Genomic DNA, 27037 nt, shown 5'->3' with positions numbered 1-27037 from the left:
TTAGACTGAATATCATATTTCCCTACATTTTTTGGTTATTGTGATGTGCTTAAAAAGAAAGAAAAAAAAGAGTTAAATAGCAGACTGTTTCACGCTGCGCTATCCATGCAGTAAGCTGCCGGCTTCGCAAGGCTAATTTTATTTAGCCAAACGCAAAATGAAAATGTACAAATGTTCCAAACACACATTGTATGAAAGACTGTAAACATGAAATTAAAACAAAACTCAAAAAGAAAAACAAATTCAAGAGGAATGTGTTTATTACATGCCAGACAATCATCTCCTATATGCTTCAATTTGATTTATGATACTCTTCACCATTCACCCTCAACATCTCAACAGGCCCATGGAAAGTGTTTTTTAATCAACGTCTTAAAGCTTCGATTGGAATATTACGTTGGAACATTAAAGTAGGCCTACCTGCATTTTTTAAAATGCAGACAGCTGACAATTCTCATCCCACTGAGTCACCAAACTCATTGGAGTCTTTCAACGGACATAGACATGACCTGGAAAGTTCAAGTATGTGACAAACAATAGGGCAATTACAGTGATTTTACATGAGTTTGCATTTCATTTATTGTAGACTATACTGAACTGGAAAATGATACAGTACATATGTTTCCATAAAAGAGTAGAAGGTATAATACATACATCACAATGAGGTTAGCATCAGGAATCATTATAGTGTATCAAAGTGATGCTTCTAATACAGAAGATAATGGGGCAAATCATGAGTATGTATTGCCCCATTATGTATTTTCCCTTCATTAGGTCACTTTTTCTACCTAAAAATATCACTCCCATCTTGTGATGGCCATCAACCAAGGGAATAACAGTTACTGAATCAAATACTGAAGTCCTAAGAGCACGAAAGTGAATTCATGGTTTAACGCACACATTTATGGTACAAAAGCAATAGAGCTCTTCCACAATTCTCAAACAGAAGAACTTTTCATTTGAACTGGCATACAAAGAAAGAACACAGGCCTACAGTTCATTTCCAACTCATCAGCTTTTCGAAGAATAATACAAAAAATATACAAAGGTAGAAAATCAACCTATGGTCAGAATGGATGTCCTGGTTCCATCAAAAATAAATATCATAATATTTTCTCTCTAATATCCCACTTCTATACCTCATGTTCTAAACATCAGGGTCTGTACTGGCTGTACTGTGATGGGACAGGGATGCTTCCAAATCGCTGTGGCGCTGCGCCTAAGGCAGTTCTGAAACCTTGTGACGAAGGCATCCCTGTACCCATTCCCAGGTTCATCCCTATCCCCATCCCCGGCCGGGCTAGGTCCTGGTTGAGCATGCTGGTGTAGGGGGAGGCTCCGTAGCTGAGGCCCATGCCGTAAGGCCTTTGAGGCTGGGTGTTGGGGAGGACCACAGGGTGGACATGCCTCCCAGGGGTGTTGAAGGAGAACTCTGGCGGCGGGCTGCTGGGTTTAAACGGGGTGGAGGTGAGATGATTAATGTCCTCCGAGGGTTTGGGGGGAGGGGGGACGAAGCTAGACAGGCCCCCGTAGTCAAAGGGTCTGAGTGTGCCGGCTGGGAGCGCCTCGGCCACGAGGGAAGGCCGGATCCAGTCATCCTTGAAAATCTGAACCGTCAGCGTGGACACGAGGGTGAAGAGGCGGTTGGTCACATGGGCGAGCACCATCTGCTCGTTGGCATCCCGGCGTATTCTGACGTGGACGGAGCCAGCCTGTACACAAATCCGGTGGAGGAGACAAGGAGTTAAAGAGACAGTCTTTGTTTACATCCTTCCTCCCTCTCCCTCCCTCTAGTTCTCTACCTCCCTCCAGTTCGCTCCCTCCCTCCCTCCCTCCAGGTCGCTCTATCCCCCATCCAGTTCGCTCTATCCCTCCCTCCAGGTCGCTCTATCCCTCCCGCCAGGTCGCTCTATCCCTCCCGCCAGGTCGCTCTATCCCTCCCGCCAGGTCGCTCTATCCCTCCCGCCAGGTCGCTCTATCCCTCCCGCCAGGTCGCTCTATCCCTCCCTCCAGGTCGCTCTATCACTCCCTCCAGGTCGCTCTATCCCTCCCTCCAGGTCGCTCTATCCCTCCCTCCAGGTCGCTCTATCCCTCCCTCCAGGTCGCTCTATCCCTCCCTCCAGGTCGCTCTATCACTCCCTCCAGGTCGCTCTATCCCTCCCTCCAGGTCGCTCTATCCCTCCCTCCAGTTCGCCCTATTTCTCGCTCCAGTTCGCTCCCTCCCTCCTGTTTGCACTCTGCCTCCCTCCCTCCTGTTCCCACTCTGCCTCCCTCCCTCCTGTTCGCACTCTGCCTCCCTCCCTCCCTCCTGTTCGCACTCTGCCTCCCTCCCTCCCTCCTGTTCGCACTCTGCCTCCCTCCCTCCCTCCTGTTCGCACTCTGCCTCCCTCCCTCCCTCCTGTTCGCACTCTGCCTCCCTCCCTCCCTCCTGTTCGCACTCTGCCTCCCTCCCTCCCTCCTGTTCGCACTCTGCCTCCCTCCCTCCCTCCTGTTCGCACTCTGCCTCCCTCCCTCCTGTTCGCACTCTGCCTCCCTCCCCTCCTGTTCGCACTCTGCCTCCCTCCTTCCTGTTCGCACTCTGCCTCCCTCCCTCCTGTTCGCACTCTGCCTCCCTCCCTCCTGTTCGCACTCTGCCTCCCTCCCCCTGTTCGCACTCTGCCTCCCTCCCCCTGTTCGCACTCTGCCTCCCTCCCCCTGTTCGCCTCTGCCTCCCTCCCCCTGTTCGCACTCTGCCTCCCTCCCCCTGTTCGCACTCTGCCTCCCTCCCTCCTGTTCGCACTCTGCCTCCCTCCCCTGTTCGCACTCTGCCTCCCTCCCTCCAGTTCGCACTCTGCCTCCCTCCAGTTCGCACTCTGCCTCCCTCCAGTTCGCACTCTGCCTCCCTCCAGTTCGCACTCTGCCTCCCTCCAGTTCGCACTCTGCCTCCCTCCCTCCAGTTCGCCAACTCGCTCGCTCTCTGCCTCCCTCCTTCCAGATCGCCATCTCGCTCGCTCTCTGCCTCCCTCCCTCCAGGTCGCCATCTCGCTCGCTCCCTCCCTCCAGTTCGTCCAGTTCGCCATCTCGCTCGCTCCCTCCCTCCAGTTCGCCAACTTGCTCGCTCCCTCCCTCCAGTTCTCTGCCTCCCTTCCTCCAGGCCTCTGCCTCCCTCCCTCCCTCCCTCCAGGCCTCTCCCTCCCTCCCTCCCTCCAGGCATCTGCCTGCCTCCCTCCCTCCAGGCTTCTGCCTGCCTCCCTCCCTCCAGGCCTCCCTCCCTCCAGGCCTCCAGGCCTCCCTCCCTCCAGGCCTCTGCCTCCTCCAGGCCTCTGCCTCCTCCCTCCTCCAGGCCTCTGCCTCCCTCCAGGCCTCTGCCTCCCTCCCTCCCTCCCCCTCCAGGCCTCTGCCTGCCTCCCTCCCTCCCTCCAGGCCTCCCTCCAGGCCTCCCTCCCTCCAGGCCTCCCTCCCTCCAGGCCTCTGCCTCCCTCCTCCAGGCCTCTGCCTCCCTCCCTCCCTCCAGTTCGCCATCTTGCTCTCTCGCTACCTCACTCCAGTTCACAATCTTGCTCACTCCCTCCCTCCAGTTCGCTCTATCCCTCCCTCCAGGTCGCTCTATCCCTCCCTCCAGGTCGCTCTATCCCTCCCTCCAGGTCGCTCTATCCCTCCCTCCAGGTCACTTTATCCCTCCCTCCAGGTCGCTCTATCCCTCCCACCAGTTCTTTCCCTCCCACCAGTTCTTTCCCTCCCACCAGTTCTTTCCCTCCCACCAGTTAGCTCCATTCCTCCCTCCCACCAGTTTGCTACATTCCTCCCTCCCACCAGTTCGCTACATTCCTCCCTCCAGTTCTGACTCCCTCCAGTTCTCTGCCTCGCTCCCTCCCTCCCTCCCAGTTCCCTTCCTCCAGTTCTATCCATCCCTCCCTCCTAACAGTTCTTTGCCTCCCTCCAGATCTCTGCCTTCCACAAGTTGACTCGCTCCCTCCCTCCTTCCCCAGTTCTCTCCCTCCTCCCTCCCTTCCTTCCTTCAGCTCACTCTTTCCATCCCTCCCACCAGTTCTTTCCCTCCCACAAGTTCTCTCCCTCCCACCCACCAGTTCGCTCACTCCCTCCAGTTCTCTGCCTCCCTACAGTTCTCTGCTTCACTCCCTCCCACCAGTTCTCTGCCTTGCTCCCCCTTCCCTCCAGTTCTCTGCCTCCCTCCCTCCAGTTCTCTGCATCCCTCCCCCTCTCTCTCCAGTTCCCACCCTCCCACCCAGTTCCCTCCGCCCTCTCTCTCCAGTTCGCTTCACCCCTCCCACCCAGTTCCCTCCCGCCCTCTCTCCAGTTCCCTCCCGCCCTCTCTCCAGTTCCCTCTCTCTACAAGTTCTCGCTCCCCTCTCCAGTTCTCTCACTCCCTCCCTCCCTCACCCCAGTTCCTTCCCTCCCTCTCTCCAGTTCCCTCTCTCTCCCTCCAGTTCTCTCGCTCACTCCCTCCAGTTCTCTCGCTCACTCCCTCCAGTTCTCTGCCTCGCTCCCTCCATCCTTCCTCCAGTACCCTCCCTCCCTCCCTCCAGTTCTCTGCCTCGTTACATCGCTCCAGTTTGCCCCCCACCTCCAGTTCGCTCCAACCCTCCCGCCAAGGTCCCTCCCTCCCTCTAGTTGTCTCTCTCCCGCGCCCCTAATAGTTGTCTCCCTCCCGCCCTCTCTCCAGTTCCCTCTCTCTCTCCCTCCAGTTCGCTTCCTCCCTCCAGTTCTCTGCCTCGCTCCCTCCCTCCCCTCCCACCAGCTCTCCCTCCCCTCCCACCAGCTCTCCCTCCCTCCCCTCAGTTCGCTCCCTTGCTCCGTCCAGTTCTCTCGCTCCCTCCCCCAGTTTGCTCCCTCTTTCCCTCCAGTTCACTCCCTCCCTCCCGCCCCTCTCCAGTTCCCCATCCCCCAAGTCTCTGCCATCCCCCAAGTTCTCTGCCTCCCTACCTACAGTTCTCTGCCTCCCTCCCTACAGTTCTCTGCCTCCCTCCCTACAGTTCTCTGCCTCCCTCCCTACAGTTCTCTGCCTCCCTCCCTACAGTTCTCTGCCTCCCTCCCTACAGTTCTCTGCCTCCCTCCCTACAGTTCTCTGCCTCCCTCCCTCTAGTTCCCTCCCTCTCTCATCCTTCTAGTTTCCTTCCTCCCTCTAGCTGTCTCCCTCCCTCCCTCCCTCTAGTTCTCTCCCTCTACTTCCCTCTCCCTCCCTCATCCCTCCCTCCCTTACCTCTAGTTGTCTCCCTCCCGCGCCCTAATAGTTGTCTCCCTCCCTCCCCTCAGTTCGCTCCCTTGCTCCGTCCAGTTCTCTCGCTCCCTCCCCCAGTTCACTCACTCCCTCCCTCCCGCCCCTCTCCAGTTCACTCCATCCCTCCCGCCCAGTTCCCTCCCTCCCACCAACCCCTCCAGTTCCCTCTCTCCATCCCCCAAGTTCGCTGCTTCCCTCCCTACAGTTCGCTGCTTCCCTCCCTACAGTTCTCTGCCTCCCTCCCTACAGTTCTCTGCCTCCCTCCCTACAGTTCTCTGCCTCCCCCAGTTCTCTGCCTCCCCCAGTTCTCTGCCTCGCTCCCTCCAGTTCTCTCGCTCACACCCTCCAAATCTCTCGCTCACTCCAATTCTCTGCCTCGCTCCCTCCATCCTTTCCTCCAGTACCCTCCCTCCAGTTCTCTGCCTCGCTCCATCCCTCCAGTTCGCCCCTACCCCCTCCAGTTCGCTCCATCCCTCCCTCTCTCATCCTTCTAGTTTCCTCCCTCCCTCTAGTTGTCTCCCTCCTGCTCCCTCTAGTTCCCTCCCTCCCTCCCTCTAGTTGTCTCCCTCCCTAGCTCCTCCCGCCCCTAATAGTTGTGTCCCTCCCTCCCTCTCGCTCCCTCTAGTTCCCTCACTCACTCCCTCCCTCTACTTCTCTCCCTCTACTTCCCTCCCTCTACTTCTCTCCCTCTACTTCTCTCCCTCTACTTCCCTCCCTCTACTTCTTTCCCTCCCTCCCTCCCTCTACTTCTTTCCCTCCCTCCCTCCCTCCCTCCCTCCCTCCTCTACTTCTCTCCCTCCCTCTACTTCTCTCCCTCCCTCTACTTCTCTCCCTCCCTCCCCTCTACTTCCCTCTCTACTTCCCCCTCTCCTTCATCCCTCCAGTTGTCTCCCTCCCTACCTCCAGTTGTCTCCCTTCCACCCTCCAGTTGTCTCCCTTCCACCCTCCAGTTGTCTCCCTTCCACCCTCCAGTTGTCTCCCTTCCACCCTCCAGTTGTCTCCCTTCCACCCTCCAGTTGTCTCCCTCCCTCTACTGGCAGTACCCTAGGGTATACAGTCTGGTGAGAACAGTGTGGCAACTGGGCACTGCAGCAACACCACTGGATAAACTTAGTCCACACAGCTCCCTTCCTCTCTCTAGTCATCTCGCTTCCTCCTAGTTCCCTCCTTCCATCCCTCGCTCCCTCAAGATCCATCCCTCCCGCCAGCCATCCCTCTAGCTCCCTCCCTCCCCCCTCGAATTCCCTCCTTCCCCCCCTCGAGTTCCGTCCCTCCCCCTCTACTGGCAGTAGCCTAGGGTATACAGTCTGGCGAGAACAGTGTGTCAACTGGGCACAGCAGCAACACTACTGGATAAACTTAGTCCACACAGCAATTAGCACAGCCAAGAAGCTGGCCTTTTTATCTATATGACAGAAGTGATGCTGTTATTGCATAATGTTACCATTATATTACGCTGCTTTTAGGCAGAGTGCAAATATGTGTTATTTCATTGAATGAGATTTAACATCGCAGCAGACCTGACAGAATCTGTATTTAATTCCCTAATTCATTCTTACGTGAAGCAACATTTTTAGAGCCACAGACTGAATAATTCACATCTCAGGCGTTTCAATGAAACCAGAATGACTACATTTCTGTCTTTATATGATATACCATCTGTCTCTATGCTATATACCATCTGTCTTTATGCTATATACCATTTATGTCCTTGTGCTATATACCCTGTATTGAAGTGTGATGTGACTTCTGTATTTTTGTGTGACTACTCATTCTTTACAATTGGAATGAAATAACATGGCCTCCTGGAGGCAGGAGACGAGAGGCTCTGTGCTCAGAAATTTCCCCTCACCGACACAGGACTGTTTAATTAAACTGGCATCTGACCTTTGATATCCACAGCATGCTTCTTGGACACAAAGGAATACATGGGACTATGCCTGTGTAAGGCAATCTAGTACATGATCATATCACCCTAACCCTATCATTTAGAAATAAGCAATGCATTCCTGTCAGTCAAAAACAAGTTGGAGGCAGTTAAAAGTCTTAAATCAACAGAGAAATTGCAACGCATGAGAAACTTGTCCCCTTTTCATTTGAGTGAGCAAATCCTTGCCAATTGTTCGTAAACAACAAGGGGGCCACTAAACTAAATGATGAGGGTGAGTGGCGTTCTCTTTGTGTTCCTGGCATCTGGTGGGGGGAGCCGGCAGGGGAAACAGAGCGTGGTGCATAGCACTGGGAGTCTGCTGGGTACAATGAGGACAACAGTGACAAAACCATGATGACGTACCAGAGAGCCAAAGCCAACCGTCCAGAAGTGCTCGTTACGGACCTCCAGGACCCCCTCCAGAGTGGAGACCTGATGGGGGAGAACGTAGAGTTTTACACATGTACAGTGGGAGAGGCCATGAGGGCAGAGACTGACATCTTCCTATCAACGGTTGTAGGGACCAGTTGACCGTGTAACCAGCCCCAGTCAACTGGCATGGTTTGGAAAAACTATAACTAGATCTATTTAGAACATGGATGGGATCCCAACAATAGGATCCCAAAGGCGGTAGGGAATCATTATAAGTGGTTGCACACTGTGAAAAACACAACAAATATCAAATATAAAACACAGAGACCAAAATTGTCTACAATGCATGTGGTACATGTCAAATGTTTTGCTGTCTTTAGGCAGTGAAACCAATAGGACGGGCTTGACCTATCGTAATAGAAAAGAGGTCAATGAGGACAACCCTCTGCAAACACATCACTGAGTGTCATTAGGAGTAAAGATGAGAAGTCCCCATTGGCTACCCACTTTGCCTTCCGCAACCATAGGGAAAACAGATTCAAAATAAATAAAAATTATGTTGAGTAAAGCCTTAAAAAGGACAGTTGAAAGAATAATGAAGTGTAAACCCCGGCACTGCATGATAAAAAGCTGAGGGACGGAGCTGGAGAAATGTAACCCCTCTGAAATTCATAGACAGAGCTATAGATGCAAGCACTGACCATCCATGATATCAAAGTCATAGTTTTAACCATGTTGAGGCTACATAGTGTTTATTTACATTTAGTTTCTTTACGAACATTGGCGTAAAACAAGCTAATAGTTTGGGTTCTGATGGGGTACGACAGTTGAACTAAGCTCATGAGGTTATATTCAAGAATCATTTATACGTTTTTTGTTTTTAAATGGATGAAACAGCAGATTGCTCTTTTAATGAGGAAATAACCTGTTTTCTGTAAACTGTTTGATCACTGTGTAAATATCCCTGTATTATGTAAATAGTTTATATGTATTCCGTCTCACATGTCTTATTATTAACATGTATTTCATGTCTAGCTGTAGCATTATATGAACATTCCATTAACCTTGTTATATTGTTATAATTAGGATTACTTCACTAGGGTTGTCCTCATTTGACCTCCCATCCTATTTCTAAGGGACAATCTTGGACTGGAAAAAAAAACAAAGCATTCACCGTCCCCACACCCCCACTTGTTTTGAAAAATACCTGAGGGATGGTGCTGGAGAAGTGTAACCACTCAGATTTGTAGACAGAGCGATATATGCAAGGACTGACCATCATCGTGATTAAAATGACAATTTATGTTGTATTCCCACACATCTGTATATGAAAGCAGATGCTACTCAACCCATATGAGTCTTACCTCTCTGAGCAATTTGTCAAGCTGACCTATGACATGGGATGGAGTGGTCTAAAGAGGAGAGCACAACGCAAACAGATTTGAGTCACATCAAAACACAGCACAAAGTCCAATAAGTCAATTAGTTACTGAGTTAAATTCCATCAAAGAACATACTCTCTTACAACAAACAGTGCGAGCCAAACAATATTTGGACCGAACATATCTCACAATCATTCCAAGAGATAAGTATTGAGTTACAGTATGGTTGTCTGATCCACGTCACGTCCTAAAGAGAATTCAACGATCCAGTCCAGTTTAGACTGTGGACCTGTTTGGATAGCCTACCTGAAGGAGCACCTTCCCGCTGTACACACTCATAGGATACATGGTGCCAAAGATCATGAGGCCAATGGCCACCGCCGAGGCCGTGTCCACAGCATTGTAATTACTGCAGTCAGAGAGTTATAAAGTTAGGAGCACATACACTATTTGCAGTGCCTTCAGAAAGTATTTATACTCCTTAACTTATTCCACATTTTGTTGTTTCTCACCCATCTACACACAATACTACACACAATACCCCTATAATGACAAAGTGGAAACATATTTTTTGAAATTTGTTCAAATGTATTGAAAATGAAACAGAAATATCTCATTTACACAACTATTCACACCTCTGAGTCAATACATGTTAGAATCACCTTTGGCAGTGATTACAGCTGTGAGTAAGAGCTTTGCACACCTGGATGTAGAATATATGCACATTCTGTCAAATTGGTTGTTGATCATTGGTAGTCAGCCATTTTCAAGTCTTGCCATAGATTTTCAAGATGATTTAAGTCAAAACTGTAGTTAGGCCACTCAGGAACATTCAATGTCGTCTTGGTAAGCAACTCCAGTATTTGGTCTTGTGTTTTAGGCTATTGTCCTGGTGAAAGGTGAATTTGTCTCCCAGTGTCTGTTAGAAAGCAGACAGAACCAGGTTTTCCTCTAGGATTTTGCCTGTGCTTAGCTCTATTCTGTTTCTTTGTTTCCTAAAATAATCCCTTGTTTTTGCAGATGACAAGCATACCCATAACATGATGCAGCCACCACTATGCTTGAAAATATGAAGAGTGGTACTCAGTGATGTGTTGGCTTTACCCCAAACATAATACTTCATATTCAGGACATAAATGTAATTTCTTTGCCACATTTTTTGCAGTTTTACTTTAGTGCCTTATTGCAAACAGGATGCATATTTTGGAATATTTTTATTCAATACAGACTTCCTTTTTCACTGTCATTTAGGTTAGTTTTGTGGAGTAACTACAATGTTGTTGATCCATCCTCAGTTCGCCCATCACAGCCATTAAACTCTGTTTTATAGTCACCTTTGGCCTCATGGTGAAATCCCTGAGAAGTGTCCTTCCTCTCTGGCAACTGAGTTAGGAAGGATGCCTGTATCTTTGTAATCCAAACTATAATTAGTAACTACAACATGCTCGAAGGGATATTCAATGTCTGCGTTTTGATTTTTTTTAACCCATCTACCAATAGGTGGTCTTTTTTGAGAGGCATTGGAAAACCTCCCTGGTTATTGTGGTGGAATTGGTGTTTGAAATTCACTGATTGACTGAGCGACCTTACAGTTAATTGAATATGTGGGGTACAGAGATGAGGTAGTCATAAATTGTTAAACACTTAAACACAGAGTGAGTCCATGCAACCTATTGTGACTTGTTAAGCACATTTTTACTCCTGAACTTATTTACAGTAGACTTGCCATAAAGTGGTTGACTCAAGACATTTCAGCTTTTCATTTTGATTTAATTTGTAAACATTTTTTAAAAACACTGACATTAAGGGGTATTGTGTATAGGACAGTGACACAACATTTCAATCCATTTTAAAATTGAAGCTGTAGTAACATGACAAAATGTGGAAAAAGTCCAGGGGTGTGAATACTTTCTGAAGGCACTGCATGTCAGGAGTTTTCATGGAGGTTGATAACAGGAGGAGGTCACACACACAGCAGGCAGACAAAGGCTTTGTGAGAACACATTCTTCGTCATACCCAGTCTCGATTTATAACTTCCCCCGAATCCACTAACTAATGTCATTACACTGTGTCGGAGGGGTGGACTTACTTGATCTCTATGAGCATGTAGGTGATGCTGAGTGAGAGAGCTCCGGCCACGTTGATTAAGACAAATGGATTCATTCGAGGCAGGAGGACACTGCTGAGGCCAGGGATAATCCCACACAAACTGAAAACATACAAAATAAAATTACTATACAAAGCCAGTCAACCCTTCAGTTTTGCTCCAAATTGATAAAAAGTATCTAAACTGGTTAAGAGTTACTTTGACAACACATATTACTAAAGGGTAACTGAAGAAATCACACACACATTCCAGGACAGGGAGCACCTGTAATATACATATCCATCTTAAAAGTGAAAACATTAATATTGCTGAGACTAAGTGATAGTAATGTTCCAACAATGTGTTATATACATCCAGCACTCACATTTATCCAGTGTGACATCCAGCACTCACATTTATCCAGTGTGACATCCAGCACTCACATTTATCCAATGTGACATCCAGCACTCACATTTATCCCAGTTTTCTATTTGAAGTGATGTACACAGGTTTTGGCAAAGCATTTTCTTTTAAAAATAAGTCCTGATTAGTTAAATACTGAGAAGATACATTTTTTATATATATTCTTGGGACTCGTCAATGTATTATTTTACAGACAGGTGGCTGCATTCGTTCTGTGTTTTTGGATCAGATATGACATTTTCTGTTTGGAATGTGCTGCACTGTGTTCATAAATGACCAATTTCTGATCTAATTCAAATGTCTTGCTTTCATAATTCCATTGTCATATAAATGGGCATTAAACATTCATGTGTGTTGCTTTTCAGCATGCGACTGAAAGAAATACATTGCTCTCATTTCCCAATAAAAAACAACAAATCCCTATAGTGAATGGAACCCCCTCTTACAGCTGTTTTGAGATGAGACAGTGCGCATGGTTTACAGATCAGTCATGTGTGTTTATTCAGAAATGTTAATTCAGTGCATTAGGAGGTGTAGCCTGTCGGAGTAGGCGTGATTATATGATAGGAAGTGACGGCCTGCTCAGACAGAGGGGTGCTGTGTCTGAGACCATACAGCATACTCATCAGCATCAGTAGAGGGAAACGAGTTAATTCACATTTGGCCAGCGCGACGCCGAGCACTCCCATTTGGCCAGCGCGACGCCGAGCACTCCCATTTGGCCAGCGCGACGCCGAGCACTCCCATTTGAGCACTCCCATTTGGCCATTTGACGCCAGCACTCCCATTTGGCCAGCGCGACGCCGAGCACTCCCATTTGGCCAGCGCGACGCCGAGCACTCCCATTTGGCCAGCGCGACGCCGAGCACTCCCATTTGGCCAGCGCGACGCCGAGCACTCCCATTTGGCCAGCGCGACGCCGAGCACTCCCATTTGGCCAGCGCCGACGCCGAGCACTCCCATTTGGCCAGCGCGACGCCGAGCACTCCCATTTGGCCAGCGCCACTCCCATTTGACGCCGAGCACTCCCATTTGGCCAGCGCCGAGCACGCACTCCCATTTGGCCAGCGCGCGAGCCGAGCACTCCCATTTGGCCAGCGCCGACGCCGAGCACTCCCATTTGGCCAGCGCCGACGCCGAGCACTCCCATTTGGCCAGCGCGACGCCGAGCACTCCCATTTGGCCAGCGCGACGCCGAGCACTCCCATTTGGCCAGCGCGACGCCGAGCACTCCCATTTGGCCAGCGACGCCGAGCACTCCCATTTGGCCAGAGCACTCCCATTTGGCCAGCGCGCCGACGCCGAGCACTCCCATTTGGCCAGCGCGACGCCGAGCACTCCCATTTGGCCAGCGCGACGCCGAGCACTCCCATTTGGCCAGCGTGACGTCGAGCACTCCCATTTGGCCAGCGTGACGTCGAGCACTCCCATTTGGCCAGCGTGACGTCGAGCACTCCCATTTGGCCAGCGTGACGTCGAGCACTCCCATTTGGCCAGCGTGACGTCGAGCACTCCCATTTGGCCAGCGTGACGTCGAGCACTCCCATTTGGCCAGCGTGACGTAGAGCACTCCCATTTATCCCCGTTTTCTATTTGAAGCGATGTACACAGATTTTGGCATATCATTATTTGGAATAGATCATGATTAGATAAATACTGAGAAGATTAATTCTATATACTGTGTTTAAACTGCATCACTGTCCAACGTCAACCTCATAGAAGACATGCAAGGATACTAGTCCTCTGATGTCTAACAAGGACACAATAGGCATACTTTTTTAAAGAAAAAGCATTAACATAAAGAAGCTTGACCTCCGGTCACCCAATTTGAAGCCAACATTTTTTTTTTGGGGGGGGTGATGGGTGAGCGGGAAGCAGGATTTACAATCCCAATAATCTCTTTATCTCCCCGCTGCAATTATATAATTTGAGTATTTGGGAAACGGTCGTGTGATTCCCTGGCCGCCTGTCTGCACAGTCTGTGCGGACGGCACTGCCTAGAGAGAGAGTAGGAAGGAAAGAGAGAGAGAGTAGGAGGGAGACAGAAGGAGAGAGAACACTGTGTGGATAGAGGGAGCTTTGTTCCAGAGTTTGTTTAATCCTACCCACTGGAGACAGAAATTGTGGGATTATGGTGAGACAAACAAACACTTGATATGATGTATGTTGACTATAAATACAGACTAAACGGAGTTGCCCAAATAATAGTACACCATGGACTAGCTCCAAGGGTTATATAATGTCTACCCACCAAACACCAGAAAGGCTAGTGTGGTCCACAGACATGCATGACACAATTATGGCAGATAATAAAACGATGAGTAAAAGTCATCCGGGAAATCCTGTTCACTGTGCCTTCTACTCAGATCAATCAGAACTTTACTCTGTTGTATATAATAGGTGCTGTTTCCCTAGGTAATCTGAAGTGGGTGGGATTCAGATGAGGCTGGTGGGAGGAGCTATAAGAGGACAGTCTCATTGTAAATGGCTGGAATGGGTGATTGATTCCATTCCAGCCACTATAATGAGCCCATCCTCCTATAGCTCCTCCATCAGCCTCCACTGGTAGGATTGTATGTATATTTCTCTATTCAGGAGGGAATGTGTCAGAAATCAACTTCATCATATTTGGGGTTTTATAAATCGATTGAGACTTCAGTCATGGCCAACTGCACAGTCACAGAATCGATCTTACTTAGGCCTAGTTGTGTTTCATAGAGTGCTACTGGTCTATTCTATGGGATCATGTATGTTTGTAAACATTCTCAGGTTATTATAGCCATGAGGGAACGCCTGCATAAGAAAAGCTAAATATAGCCGGCCCTGCAATGAGGTAGCGGCTTGTTTCACCTGACCTTAAGCAGCTCATTCACATATCCCATTAGGAGGTTGGGGGAGGGGGGTGTTATTTTTCAAATGAGTCCTCCTACTCTAAACATGACTCAGCCTTTTGTGATTTTCCACTTCCTGAGTGGGCAGGTTCCATACCGGGGCACCAGCAGAGACTGTAAAGGTGCAAGATGATCTCAACACTGGACTGAAACAAAACCCACCAACATTCATTATTTAGACAAAACAAGTGAGGCGATTCATCATCCTGGAAGATAGTGTATGAGGGGTGGAGAGGAGTTTCACTGCACAGTCTCCAGAGGTGACAGCCAGGAGCAGGAACTGAAAGCATCCAGCAGGTCTTAACCTCAGGGCGAGGGCGCACAGCACAATATGGTGGAAGTGAAAGGGAAGATAAGAGTTTCACCTCTGACCTCTACAGGTAGGTTTGGCCTGAGGGGGTCATTTTAATCCATGGGAAATGACATGACACCAGCCCTTGCTTCTCATACCTTACAAACATCCCAAGCTCAATCAATTAAGCCAATACTTTTCCCTAACAAAGACACTCGGTAAAGTTTTGTTGAATATACTACACCCCATGTCGTGTATATTTCATTTATCCTTTAACCTCAATTTAACTGGGACAGACTGCTAGTTATATTACACACACTGTGGTGCATCCATCTCCTGAGGGATTCTTGGGAGGGAAACTGTCCACTTGTGGACTAAAGGAAAAAACAAGGAGGATCGAAACAGTAGGATGACTCACTGAAAGGGGATCTTACCTTCGACTTAGGTCTGCGACATGCTCCTGGAGCCAACTGGTGCTGGCAGCTGTTGGGGGGATGGGGGAGAGAGAAGACAGAGACAGACGACAGGGGTAAGAGTTAGACACAGGCGGAGAGCATCACTCTAGCAGCCCTTATCTGCAGTCTGTTCCCATACGTCTTTCGTTGCGGCGGTAACAGAAGCCTGAGTGCTATTTGAGCGGAGCGTGTCCTCTGAGCTGTCCACCCCACAGGATGGCTTACCCTCACAGATGACTGACCAGAGGAGGGCACAGATATTCTTTTAGAGCATCCCCACCGCCATCTGGGATGTTTAAACACAAATGGCTATAGAGCAAACCTCTGTCTATGTCACAGAAATGTAGGCTAGTGGTTTAGGTAGATAAGTGAAAGAGACTAGAAACAAGCCTTGGTAGAAAATAACAACGCACAAAGCTACATCCAGTGATGGCCGAGATCAGCTTAACATAAATTGAGACAATATCATTTCCCCCTCCCACAAATACAATCTATACTCTAAAAGACAATTCAGGAAGGAAAATATAGTATGTACACTACATGACCAAAAGTATGTGAAGATCTGCTCGTTGAACATCTCATTCCAAAATCATGGGCATTAATATGGAGTTGGTCCCCCCTTTCCTGCTATAACAGCCTCCACTCTTCTGGGAAGGCTTTCCACTAGATGTTGGAACATTGCTGCGGGGAACTTGCTTCCATTCAGTAACAAGAGCATTAGAGAGGTCGGGCACTTACGTGGGGCGATTAGGCATGGCTCGCAGTCGGCGTTCCAAATCATCCCAAGGTATTTGATGGGGTTGAGGTCAGGGCTCTGCAGGCCAGTCAAGTTCTTCCACACCGACCTCGACAAACCATTTCTGTACGGACCTCGCTTTGTGCACGAGGACATTGTCATACCCAAACTGTTGCCACAAAGTTGGAAGCATAGAATCGTCTAGAATGTCATTGTATGCTGTAGCATTAAGATTTCCATTCACAGGAACTAAGGGTCCTAGCCCGAACCATGAAAAACAGCCAAAGACCATTACTCCCCCTCCACCAAACTTTATACTATTCATTGGGGCAGTTAGTGTTGTCCTTGCATCCGCCAAACTTTGATTTGTCCGTTGGACTACCAGGTGGTGAAGCATGATTCATCACTCCAGAGAACGTGTTTCCACTGCTCCCGAGTTCAATGGTGGCGAGTTTTACACCACTCCAGCCAACAATAGGCATTACGCATGATGATCTAGGCTTGTGTGCGGCTGCTCGGCCATGGAAACCCATTTCATAAAGCTCCAGACAAACAGTTATTGTGCTGACGTTGCTTCCAGTTTTTATGCACTACACGCTTCATCGGTCCCGTTCTGTGAGCTTGTGTGGCCTATCACTTCGTGGCTGAGCCGTTGTTGCTCCGAGACGTTTCCACTTCACAATAACAGCACTTACAGTTGACCGGGCAGCTCCAGCAGGGCAGAAGTTTGCCAAACTGACTTGTTGGAAAGGTGGCATCCTATGACGGCGCCACGTCGAAAGTCACTGAGCTCTTCAGTATGGGCCATTTCTACTGCCAATGTTAGGCTATGGAGATTGCATGGCGGTGTGCTCGATTTTATATACCTGTCAGCAATGAGTGTGGCTGAAAAGCCGATTACACTAATTTGAAGGCTTTTCCATTTACTTTTAGCCATGAAGTGTATGTCAACAACTGTTCTATGGATGTGCGTGTGTGCGTGCATATATATATATATATATGTGTGTGTGTGTGTTTGTTTGTGTATATGAATGGGAAGGTGAGGGATGGTGAATATGAATGCGTAGGAGGGTGGGTGAATAGGGTATACGTTGGGCGGGAATGAATGAGAATGGATGGATGGGTGTAAGTGTCCCGGAGGTACAGTAAGCAGGGTGGGCAAGGATGGGAGGTCGGGACAAGCTTAGCTTGGCTGGGCAAGGATGGGAGGTCGGGACAAGCTTAGGTTGGGTGGGCAAGGATGGGAGGTTGGGACAAGCTTAGGTTGGGTGGGCAAGGATGGGAGGTTGGGATAAGCTTAGGTTGGGTGGGCAAGGATGGGAGGTTGGGACAAGCTTAGGTTGGGTGGGCAAGGATGGGAGGTCGGGACAAGCTTAGGTTGGGTGGGCAAGGATGGGAGGTCGGGACAAGCTTAGGTTGGGTGGGCAAGGATGGGAGGTCGGGACAAGCTTAGCTTGGCTGGGCAAGGATGGGAGGTCGGGACAAGCTTAGCTTGGCTGGGCAAGGATGGGAGGTTGGGACAAGCTTAGGTTGGGTGGGCAAGGATGGGAGGTTGGGACAAGCTTAGCTTGGCTGGGCAAGGATGGGAGGTTGGGACAAGCTTAGCTTGGCTGGGCAAGGATGGGAGGTCGGGACAAGCTTAGGTTGGGTGGGCAAGGATGAGAGGTTGGGACAAGCTTAGGTTGGCTGGGCAAGGATGGGAGGATGGGACAAGCTTAGCTTGGCAAGGATGGGAGGTTGGTACAAGCTTAGGTTGGGTGGGTAAGGATGGGAGGTTGGGACAAGCTTAGGTTGGGTGGGCAAGGATGGGAGGTTGGGACAAGTTTAGCTTGGCAAGGATGGGAGGTAGGTACAAGCTTAGGTTGGGTGGGCAAGGATGGGAGGGAGGGACAAGCTTAGCTTGGCTGAGCAAGAATGGGAGTTTGGGACAAACTTAGCTTGGGTGGGCAAAGATGGGAGGTAGGGACATGCTTATTGGGGACAAGGGTGTGTTAGGACAAGCTTGGCTTGAGTTGGGTAAAGGGGGGAGAAAATAGGGAGGGGGAGGTGGAGAGGGATGGATTTGGCTTGGGAGAAAGGGAACGAAGGATTAACAATACTACAATGTAATTGTATTTATTATTTTGACTTGCAAACCTGCTGTAAAATGAATAAGAGTTCTGGTAAGATTAAGAGAGGATGTCGAGTCATTACTATTCCTTGTTTCTCATTATAGCTAAGATTCAAGGGTGGTTATTGGCGAGAGTGGAGAGGGGCTCTATCTGAGGGGTTGGGATGGGGTGACTGGGAGGGCATCACACACAACTCTGAGGTGTGTGTGGGGCCTCCACTCATCTCGCTTCAGTCTCTCGGTGGGCCGACTCTCCCTAACTAGACCCCACCAACCACTAGAATTTAATTTAATTAATACAAACTGACCACAATACATAAGTGGCAGACTTTCTCCAATCTACCTACAATGTCATAATCCACAGACTGTTGGTAAATGAGGAAAGGAAGATGGAGCTTGAAAGCTCTAAAAAGGAAAAGTGCCTCAAAGTACCAAGAAGTACTTTACGTCGTTTTTTTGTATGTTTTCAGTTACACGTTTACTCAGCCCACATGAACACACATTCTATGTAATGTATATTATAACTATGTATTCATAATGACTCTCAATACCCATAGCCCTCATAAAATATTCTAGCAGACATGACCTATTATGTTCTTCAATGATAGGCGGAAGCGACAAGGTTAACCCTGATTGTTACCGACTGCTAAATGACTACATTGATATTGTAGTAATTTAGAATTCACTCTTATCCAGAGAAACTTACAGTTAGTGCATTCTTCTTAAGATAGCTTGGTGAGACAACCACATACCACAGGCATAGTAAGTACACTTTTCCGCAATAAAGTAGCTGTCAGCAAAGTCAAAACTAGAGGGGGGGGGGGGTTGGTGAGAAGGGGGATTATTTAACCCCCTAGAGTCTAATCCCCGTCTAAGCTTCTTTCAGAGCTAGAAGGAGTGGGTGGGGTGGTCAAGTGCAAGTGAGGAGGGGGATTATTTACTCTTTGAAAAAGGTAGGGTTTCAGGTGTTTTCGGAAGATGGGCAGGGACTCCGCTGTCCTAGTTTACGGGGGAAGCTGGTTCCACCATTGGGGTGCCAGGACAGTGAAGAGCTTGGACTGGGCTGACTGGGAGCTGCCCTTCCATAGGGGTGGGATGGCCAAAAGAGAACAAGAAGCAGAACAGAGTGCTTGGTTTGGGGTGTAGGGTTTGAGCATAGCCTGAAGGTAGGAAGGTTGTGCACTGGGGCCTCCCACTCCTCTTTCTATTCTGGTTAGAGCCAGTTTGCGCTGTTCTGTGAAGGGAGTAGTACACAGCGTTGTACGAGATCTTCAGTTTCTTGACCATTTCTCGCATGGAATAGCCTTAATTTCTCAGAACAAGAATAGACTGAAAAGTTTCAGAAGAAGGTCCTTTGTTTCTGGCCATTTTGAGCCTGTAATCGAACTCACAAATGCTGATGCTCCAGATACTCAACTAGTATAAAGAAGGCCAGTTTTATTGCTTCTTTAATCAGAACAGTTTTCAGCTGTGCTAACATAATTAAAAAAGGGTTTACTAATGATCAATTAGCCTTTGAAAATGATCAACTTGGATTAGCTAACACAACATGCCATTGGAACACAGGAGTGATGGTTGCTGATAATGGGCCTCTGTACGCCTATGTAGATATTCCATTCCATTTTTAAATCAGCCGTTTCCAGCTACAATAGTCATTTACAGCGTTAACAATGTCTACACTGTATTTCTGATCAATTTTATGTTATTTTAATGGACAAAACAGTTGCTTTTCTTTCAAAAACAAGAACATTTCTAAGTGACCCAAAACTTGTGTGGCTGGTGTGGTTGACAGCCCATGGGCTTACATGATAACCACACCACAAAAATAATAAAAACATTCAATTTAACTAGGCAAGTCAGTTAAGAACAAATTCTTATTTACAATGACGGCCTACCCCGGCCAAACCTGGACGACGCTGGCCCAATTGTGCGCCGCCCTACGGGACTCCAAATCACGGCCGGATGTGATACAGCCTGGAATTTAACCAGGGACTGTAGTGACGTCTCTTGCACTGAGATGCAGTGCCTTAGACCGCTGTACATAAGTACAAAAATAAAAAAGGTTTGTTAAAATAGATAAAAACCTACTAATTATAAATGTATAAATGAATTGATCAGTTACCACAAAAAAAAAAATAGTTTAAATGTGTGTGTGCGCATGTGAGAGTTAGGCTATATGGAGGAGATTACTGAGTAGTTTGGTTCATCAGGCTGACCCCCAGTCTTCGCTTGAAGTTATTGAGGGATGAGGTTTGGCAATGTGAAGATAAGAATTTCAGAGTATAGTATCTGATAGACTGAGGTGCGACAGTGGAGAGGGTAAAGGTTATCGCAGTGTCTTGTGTTATATAAATGGATTTCAGAATTGAGCTGGAAGAATCCATTGAAGGGTTTAGACAAAATTAGTATTTGTAGATGAAAGTACATGACATTGAGTTTCTTAAACAAAGGTGCAGATAGAGCCAGTTAATTAGAGGCGGCAGCTAGTCTTGCAAATGTATTTGTTTTTGTATGATGAGCAATTTGTGTAGGTAGGAGGCCTATGTACTATCATGACTATCTCCTGTTCAGATCTGAAGGATCAGGTTAAAGTGGGCCCGCTTTACAGCGCCCAATCTCTCCCGCAGAGGGGAAGAAGGGTGAAGTTGGCCGTTTTATGACGGCTAGAAATTCCTTGCAGAAACTCTCTGCCTGGACATGCAGTATTGAGAGAGGATTTACTCTGTAGAACAATGACATTCTTTCCACCAAAACTCTAACATCAAAAGGTTGAATAATGAAACAATATTTCTGAAATCCATGCGGTTGGAGTGGTGCGTGGGTACTGGGAGAACAATTATGTGAGATCAGCTGTGTTTGGGGATCTCATGAAGTACACTATAACAACATAACTATCTCTGAATGTATATATTTCCCAGTTGTCAGGTTCATATCCAAATGTGGGGAAACATATATGATTAAATATGAAACTATTTGCGAGAAGATGTAATCTGATGTTCGCCTTCTAAATGAGAGAATTGTTTTTCATACAAAGTCTTAACCAAGTCAGTGGCGATGCCTACGTGAGCACAGACATTACATCAGCGTCATGGAACTCCCCATTTTCCCAGAGTGTATAAAACCCACTTCTGACAAAATGTACAATAGGCCAACGAGACCAACAGCATGAGCTGAGAGGGACGTAATGGCTAGAACTCTGAAACTTTCGACAGAGAAGAAGAAAATCTCTACAAAGACCAGAGGACGTAACGACGCAGTCCAAACGTCACGAATGGTTAAGAAATCTACAAAACTAAAGACTACACATTCACAGTCTGCAGCTGTATATGTAAAATAGTCTAGGAACCTCGACCGAAGACGAGATATTTATTTTCCACCATAATTTGCAAATAAATTAATAAAAAATCCTACAATTGATTTTCTGGATTTCTTTTCAAATTTTGTCTGTCATAGTTGAAGTGTACCTATGATGAAAATTACAGGCCTCTCTCATCTTTTTAAGTGGGAGAACTTGCACAATTGGAGGCTGACTAAATACTTTTTTGCCCCACTGTATGTCAAAGTTTGTCACATGCACAAGATACAGAAGGTGTAAACGGTACAGGTAGCTAGCTAAACAACGAACCATAATCCCAACCCATAACATTACTACCATGCATGAATCTGCAGGTAGCTAAAGCTAACCAACTAGGTTCAATGTTAGCGAGCTAACAGACTAACAATGCAAAAGGATTTCTGAGATACAAATAATATTACTACACAGATCATACACATAATGTAACGTTAGCTAGCAAGCCAGCCAGCTAACGTTAGGTAGCTAACTAACAGTATGTTTTAACATGCAATGAAAATTGAGAAAATTAGAAACATAATATCAGAAAATGAAGCTAGCTAGACTCTCTTAACCATATACATGGCTGAACGCTTCTCCCTCTCTGTCAAGGATGCCATAGTTGCCCTTAGTTTGAAAATGCAATCCAGAGATGTGTTTTATACAACAGCCTTCTTTGTGTTCTCTTTTTGACTCCCTCCGCATATTTGCAATCAAACGCCAGAATTTTCTCCTTGGGTTTCATACCCTGCTTCCACCGGGCATTCCAGTGATTTCAAAACTAGGTCAACTTCTTTGTTGATCACCGTTTCAGAAGAGTCTACAATGTCTGATTCAATGATTTTATTTGAACCTATATCAGGGATTTCCTCATTGTCTGATTCATTTTCAGAGTCAGAATGGCACGATCATCCAGCAATAGCAACACTTTTGAAGTTTGTGATATCTTTCAAAAAAGCTGCATTAGAAAGGATTACCTACACATACTGAGCAGCTCATGTTAAACATATGAATGCTACATGGCAGACCAATCCGAATTCATCCCTCAGCATGTCCAGCCCAGCCATGATTTCAGCCAATAATGGTTAGCTGGAAGGTTCCTGTCTTTCTCCGTAGCTAAACCAACTAGGTTCGTAATTTAACAATTATATTTGTATTTAAGGATGGCAAACATACACAAGCAAGACAGACTTTATCACACATGCATCAGTACGATAAACAGAGCGAAAGCAGAGAACTGACTGCACTTTACTAAACGAGCGGGAGATCACCAACTCACAAGTTAGTGCTGTGGATACAAGCAGTATGCGGGGGCAGTAAGTCAGAATACAGGTCAAAGATGCTTGGGACACTTCACCCTTACCCTCCTTAAAAACAATGACATTTCTTGAAACATTGACAAATTGTTAAGTCTACCAAATGTAGTGTACTGTGTTCGTAATAGTTTTGGGGACAGAAAACTGAGTTGGAATGTCGACTCAGTTTCATCCTGCTCCATCTTCTAGCTCTGCCTGCACCGGACCTCCTCTCCTCACTATATCCTCTGTTGACTGAACATTCCAATCGAATTAAAGAGATGACCCCATGTGACGTGCCGGAGTTTCACCTTTTGTCTGATCTAAAGGTGCACACTAATATGACAATCATCAGTCATTGTGTACTACATCACTGTTACTCAACACAACCTGCTAAGATCAAAAACACAAGAACTCCTCCTTCCAAACCGAGGAGAGGATTGGTGGAGGCACAAGCAGAGCCATTCAGAGGTCTCCTCTGTGGCACGTGACTGGGTGACAGGACAAGGCCGACTGAGAAGACTGCTCATTCGTCCATGATCTAAGCACATCTCGTGTCGTAATGGTCCTCGAGCAGATTAAGTCATTCTAAGGCAAGGCGAAGGAGGACAGCAAGACAGCCGTAGGGCTCCTAACCAAGCATACTGCTCCACTAAAGACCTTAATTACATAAGATAGCAAAGCCATTTAGCCTTCCTAAGAGGCCATGGACCAAATACACCCCAGCTGCACTGATCAAAAACATTGGGCAAACCGGAGCGGACATTAATACAGAAAAGGCCATAGACGAAGGGGACAGTGTCAACATTTTGCTTGTGTGTTGTAAACATTGGGCTCAAAACAAACAAAGACAGAAAGCTCAGCTTTCTACGCTGCCCTCTACTAGGTAGAGTGCTGACTGTGTGATCTCCATGGGTTGTGTTTTCCTCTCGTCTCCCTCCATTCATTCATTTACTCCAGCTCTCTTCTATGGCCATTCTCATCTCTTTCGCTCACCTTACTGCTTACCTCCCATCGCTCCTCGCTCTCTAGCAAACTTAGTTTTTTCTCAGAATACTGGTTGTAATTGTGAGCTAGAGTAGAGACCGTGCTAATGACGTGCAAAGGGCTGTGTGTGTACACTATGAAAAGTCTCATTGGATTTCAGTGAGACTGTTGTAGGGGGTCAACTAGTATAGGGGCTGGATTGTCCCAGAGTCCATAACTGTGTCAATGACGATTTACAAACTAACAGTGAGAGATGACAGCTTGGGCCCTGCTTAGTGAATCACTGCAGCCACAGACAGGCATCGTGCAGCGCCAGCTCCCCAGCTGGCAGCTCAGGTTAATAGCAGCCAGAATGCAACAGACAACCACGTACAGCAGGACAAGGCACAGTAGGGCGGCACCATGGCTACTAGGACTGCCATGTACCACAGACAGAATTGATTATCAATGACTGTGTGGAATCCATTACTGACAAACACAGTTGAAAACAAGACCTAATACTATCCCAGAATGAACTACAAAAATGTTGCTTTATAAATTACATACTGTGATATCGGCAACCTCTTTTTCCATACAGTAAGTTAGTAGAGACAGTTCATTATAACCTCCGATATACTAGGCAGTGAGGACAGTCAAGAGTTGACCTACCTTCTGAGATGTAAACAAAGGGCTTGTTCTTCACAGAGAGAAGAGTTAGCAGGTTGAAGAACAGAGCTACAAAGGTCCCCACCAACAGACGACCCCTACACACACACACACACACATACCATTATCAGTACAAAATAGACGCACACTTGTAACACATTGATGTCAAACATAGCACACACACTCTCCATGGCTTGTACAGTTGTCTCCATTGCCGTTCACTACACAAGTATTAGGCTAATTACTGTGCACACAATCAAGTTAAGAGTAATATTATTGCTAAAATTAAGTTGGAATACAGGACACTTTCACAATGAAGTTAAAGAAGAAGTGAATTGTGATGGAAAACAAACACGTATAAAAGTGTCCAAAACACAAACATCAAAACAACCAAATAGAGACAATTCATTTTTTTTTTTATATCCAAAAACAAATCAACTGAGGCAGATTTTAATGCTGAGGGAAGTCAGTGGGTGCTGCATTGTAAATGGATGTTCTACACTAGATTAAATGTTGTGGTACCTGGAACATGTGACGTCTTGCCTGGCTAACACCTGCTGCCCAGCAGTGAAAATAATACTTGTGGTTTTAGTGATAGTGCACTCCAATGTTCCACTGCTTTGAAATGTAATCTCGTCAACGGAGACAGGTTTAAGTCGGTCTTGTTTTCATCAAACTACTAATCTTTGTTTCATAATGGTGATCCAGGCTGTGGCGAGTGATGGCAACATAATTAGCTGAAAATCACATTGTTTTCAGTTTAGAGGGACGAGAGTGACGGTAGGCTAGCACTGTCTGGACCTGCCTGTGATGTTTGTTTGGGCTGCTGTTCTCCCTGGAGTGTGTGTGTGGGCAAGCGTGTTTGGACCGGGGCCTACTTACGTGTGCACCTCAGGCTGCTCCACGAATCTCTCCACACTGACAAAATAACAGAAGGGAAGAAAAACAGTGTCACATAGAAACATGGGACAATATGGGACAAGTTAATAAACGGTACCACATGACCTGACAAGGAAACCCTCTGTTGGGCTGTTATAGTACAAGGGAACTTCATATACCAGGAAACTCTCTATTGGGCTGCTGTTCTAGTCATACTCGCAGTTGTAGTTGTATCCATTTTATCATAGTTGATACTCGAAATCGGATCTACTCGTGGTCGGAAAATCCGGAAGTGAGCTTTAAATGCCAGTAAAGCGTATACCTCAAGCGCGCATTGCTTCGCTATCACTCAGAGCTCATCGTTATGTTCCTTAACTCTTCCACACACATTGTTCAAAAGCAATCGACCCTGACAGATGAAAATGCACATGATTTATTTAGTCCTATTCAATTATCAACAAAATAAGCTAATAAATAGCATAATGCATGGCTGGCTACTGCAGCCTGTATTTATTACAGACACAGATTTACAGTGCCTTCGGAAAGTATTCACACCCCTTGAATTTTATCACATTTTGTTGGTTTACAACCTGAATGGATTAAATAGAGATGTTGTGACTGGATTACACACAATACCCCATAATGTCAAAGTGGAATTATGTTTGATATTTTTTACAAATTAATTCAAAATTTAAAGTTGAAATGTCTTGAGTCAACTACTCAACCCCTTTGTTATGACAAGCCTAAATAAGTTCAGGAGTAGAAATTTGCTTAACAAGTCACATAATTAGTTGCATGGACTCCCTCTGTTCGCAATAGTGTTTAACATTATTTTTGAATGACTACCTCATCTCGGTACCCCACACATACAATTATCTGTAAGGTCCCTCAGCCGAGCAGTGAATTTCAAACACAGATTCAACCACAAAGACCAGGGAGGTTTTCCAATGCCTCGCAAAGAAGAGCGCCTATTGGTAGATGTTTAAAACAACTCAAAAAGCAGACATTGTATATCCCTTCGAGCATGTTGAAGTTATTAATTACATATTGGATGGTGTATCAATACACCCAGTCACTACAAAGATACAGGCGTCCTTTCTAACTCAGTTGCCAGAGGAAGAAAACTGCTCAGGGATTTCACCTTGAGGCCAATGGTGTCTTTAAAACAGATACATAGTTTAATGGCTGTGAAAACTGAGGATGTATCAGCCTAATTGACAGAGTGAAAAGAAGGAAGCCTGTACAGAATAAAAAAATCCAAAACATGCATCCTGTTTGCAACAAGGCACTAAAGAAATACTGCAAAAAAATAGGCAAAGCAATTAGCCCCTTGTCTTCAGGACAAAACGTTATGTTTGGGGCAAATCCAATACAACACATTAATGAGTACCACTCTCTAAATTTTCAAGCATAGTGGTGGCTGCATCATGTTATGGGCATGCTTGTAATCGTTAAGGACTGGGCAGTTTTTCAGGATAAAGAAATTAATGGAATGGAGCTATGCACAGGCAAATTCCTTGAGCATAACCTGGTTCAGTCGGCTTTTCATCAGACACTGGGAGATTAATTCACCTTTCAGCAGGACAATAACCAAGGTCAAATATACACTGGAGTTGCTTACCAAGAATGTGAATGTTCCTGAGTGACGAGTTACAGTTTTGACTTAAATCGAAGGCAAGACGTGAAAACGGATGTGTAGCAAATTTGCAAAAGTTTTCTAATAACATGTTTTCACTTTGCCATTATGGGGTATTGTGTGTAGATGGGTGAAAAAAATACATGATTTTCTAACGATCTGTTGCTCTGTAAACATGCCTAAGGTGAGAATAAATAATAATAGCATGCAAACATGGGCTTGGATCATGACACAACGACAGACGTCAACAATGGAATAATTATTTGGACAGACAAAGTAGGCCTACTTAACAACGCCAAGCAGAAAGTGGATGGGAAATAACTACATTGAACAACTATGTCCAACTATGGATTCCGATTCAAACACAA

General features: G+C 46.6%; 1 protein-coding gene across 2 annotated transcripts in view; it reads right to left on the bottom strand.

Moving 5' to 3' along the window:
• Window positions 1–242: 242 nt before the first annotated feature.
• Window positions 243–27037, bottom strand: part of LOC115135011 (zinc transporter 6-like) — a 70951-nt gene continuing 44156 nt past the window's right edge. For both annotated transcript variants that reach the window (XM_029669180.2, XM_065023124.1), the window contains exons 8-15: window positions 25037–25072; window positions 24158–24252; window positions 15030–15078; window positions 10993–11112; window positions 9209–9311; window positions 8885–8932; window positions 7512–7580; window positions 243–1712 (exon numbers count right to left, since the gene is read on the bottom strand). In XM_029669180.2, coding sequence (XP_029525040.2) covers window positions 1155–1712; window positions 7512–7580; window positions 8885–8932; window positions 9209–9311; window positions 10993–11112; window positions 15030–15078; window positions 24158–24252; window positions 25037–25072 — 1078 coding nt within the window. In that variant the 3' untranslated portion in view covers window positions 243–1154. The remainder of the gene's footprint in view (window positions 1713–7511; window positions 7581–8884; window positions 8933–9208; window positions 9312–10992; window positions 11113–15029; window positions 15079–24157; window positions 24253–25036; window positions 25073–27037) is intronic.

This window comes from Oncorhynchus nerka, linkage group LG10 (assembly GCF_034236695.1).
Source record: "Oncorhynchus nerka isolate Pitt River linkage group LG10, Oner_Uvic_2.0, whole genome shotgun sequence".
In the NCBI taxonomy this organism is placed as follows: Eukaryota; Metazoa; Chordata; class Actinopteri; order Salmoniformes; family Salmonidae; genus Oncorhynchus; species Oncorhynchus nerka.
The sequence above is the reverse complement of the archived record's forward strand: the minus strand, read 5'-3'. Positions and strand labels throughout refer to the sequence as shown.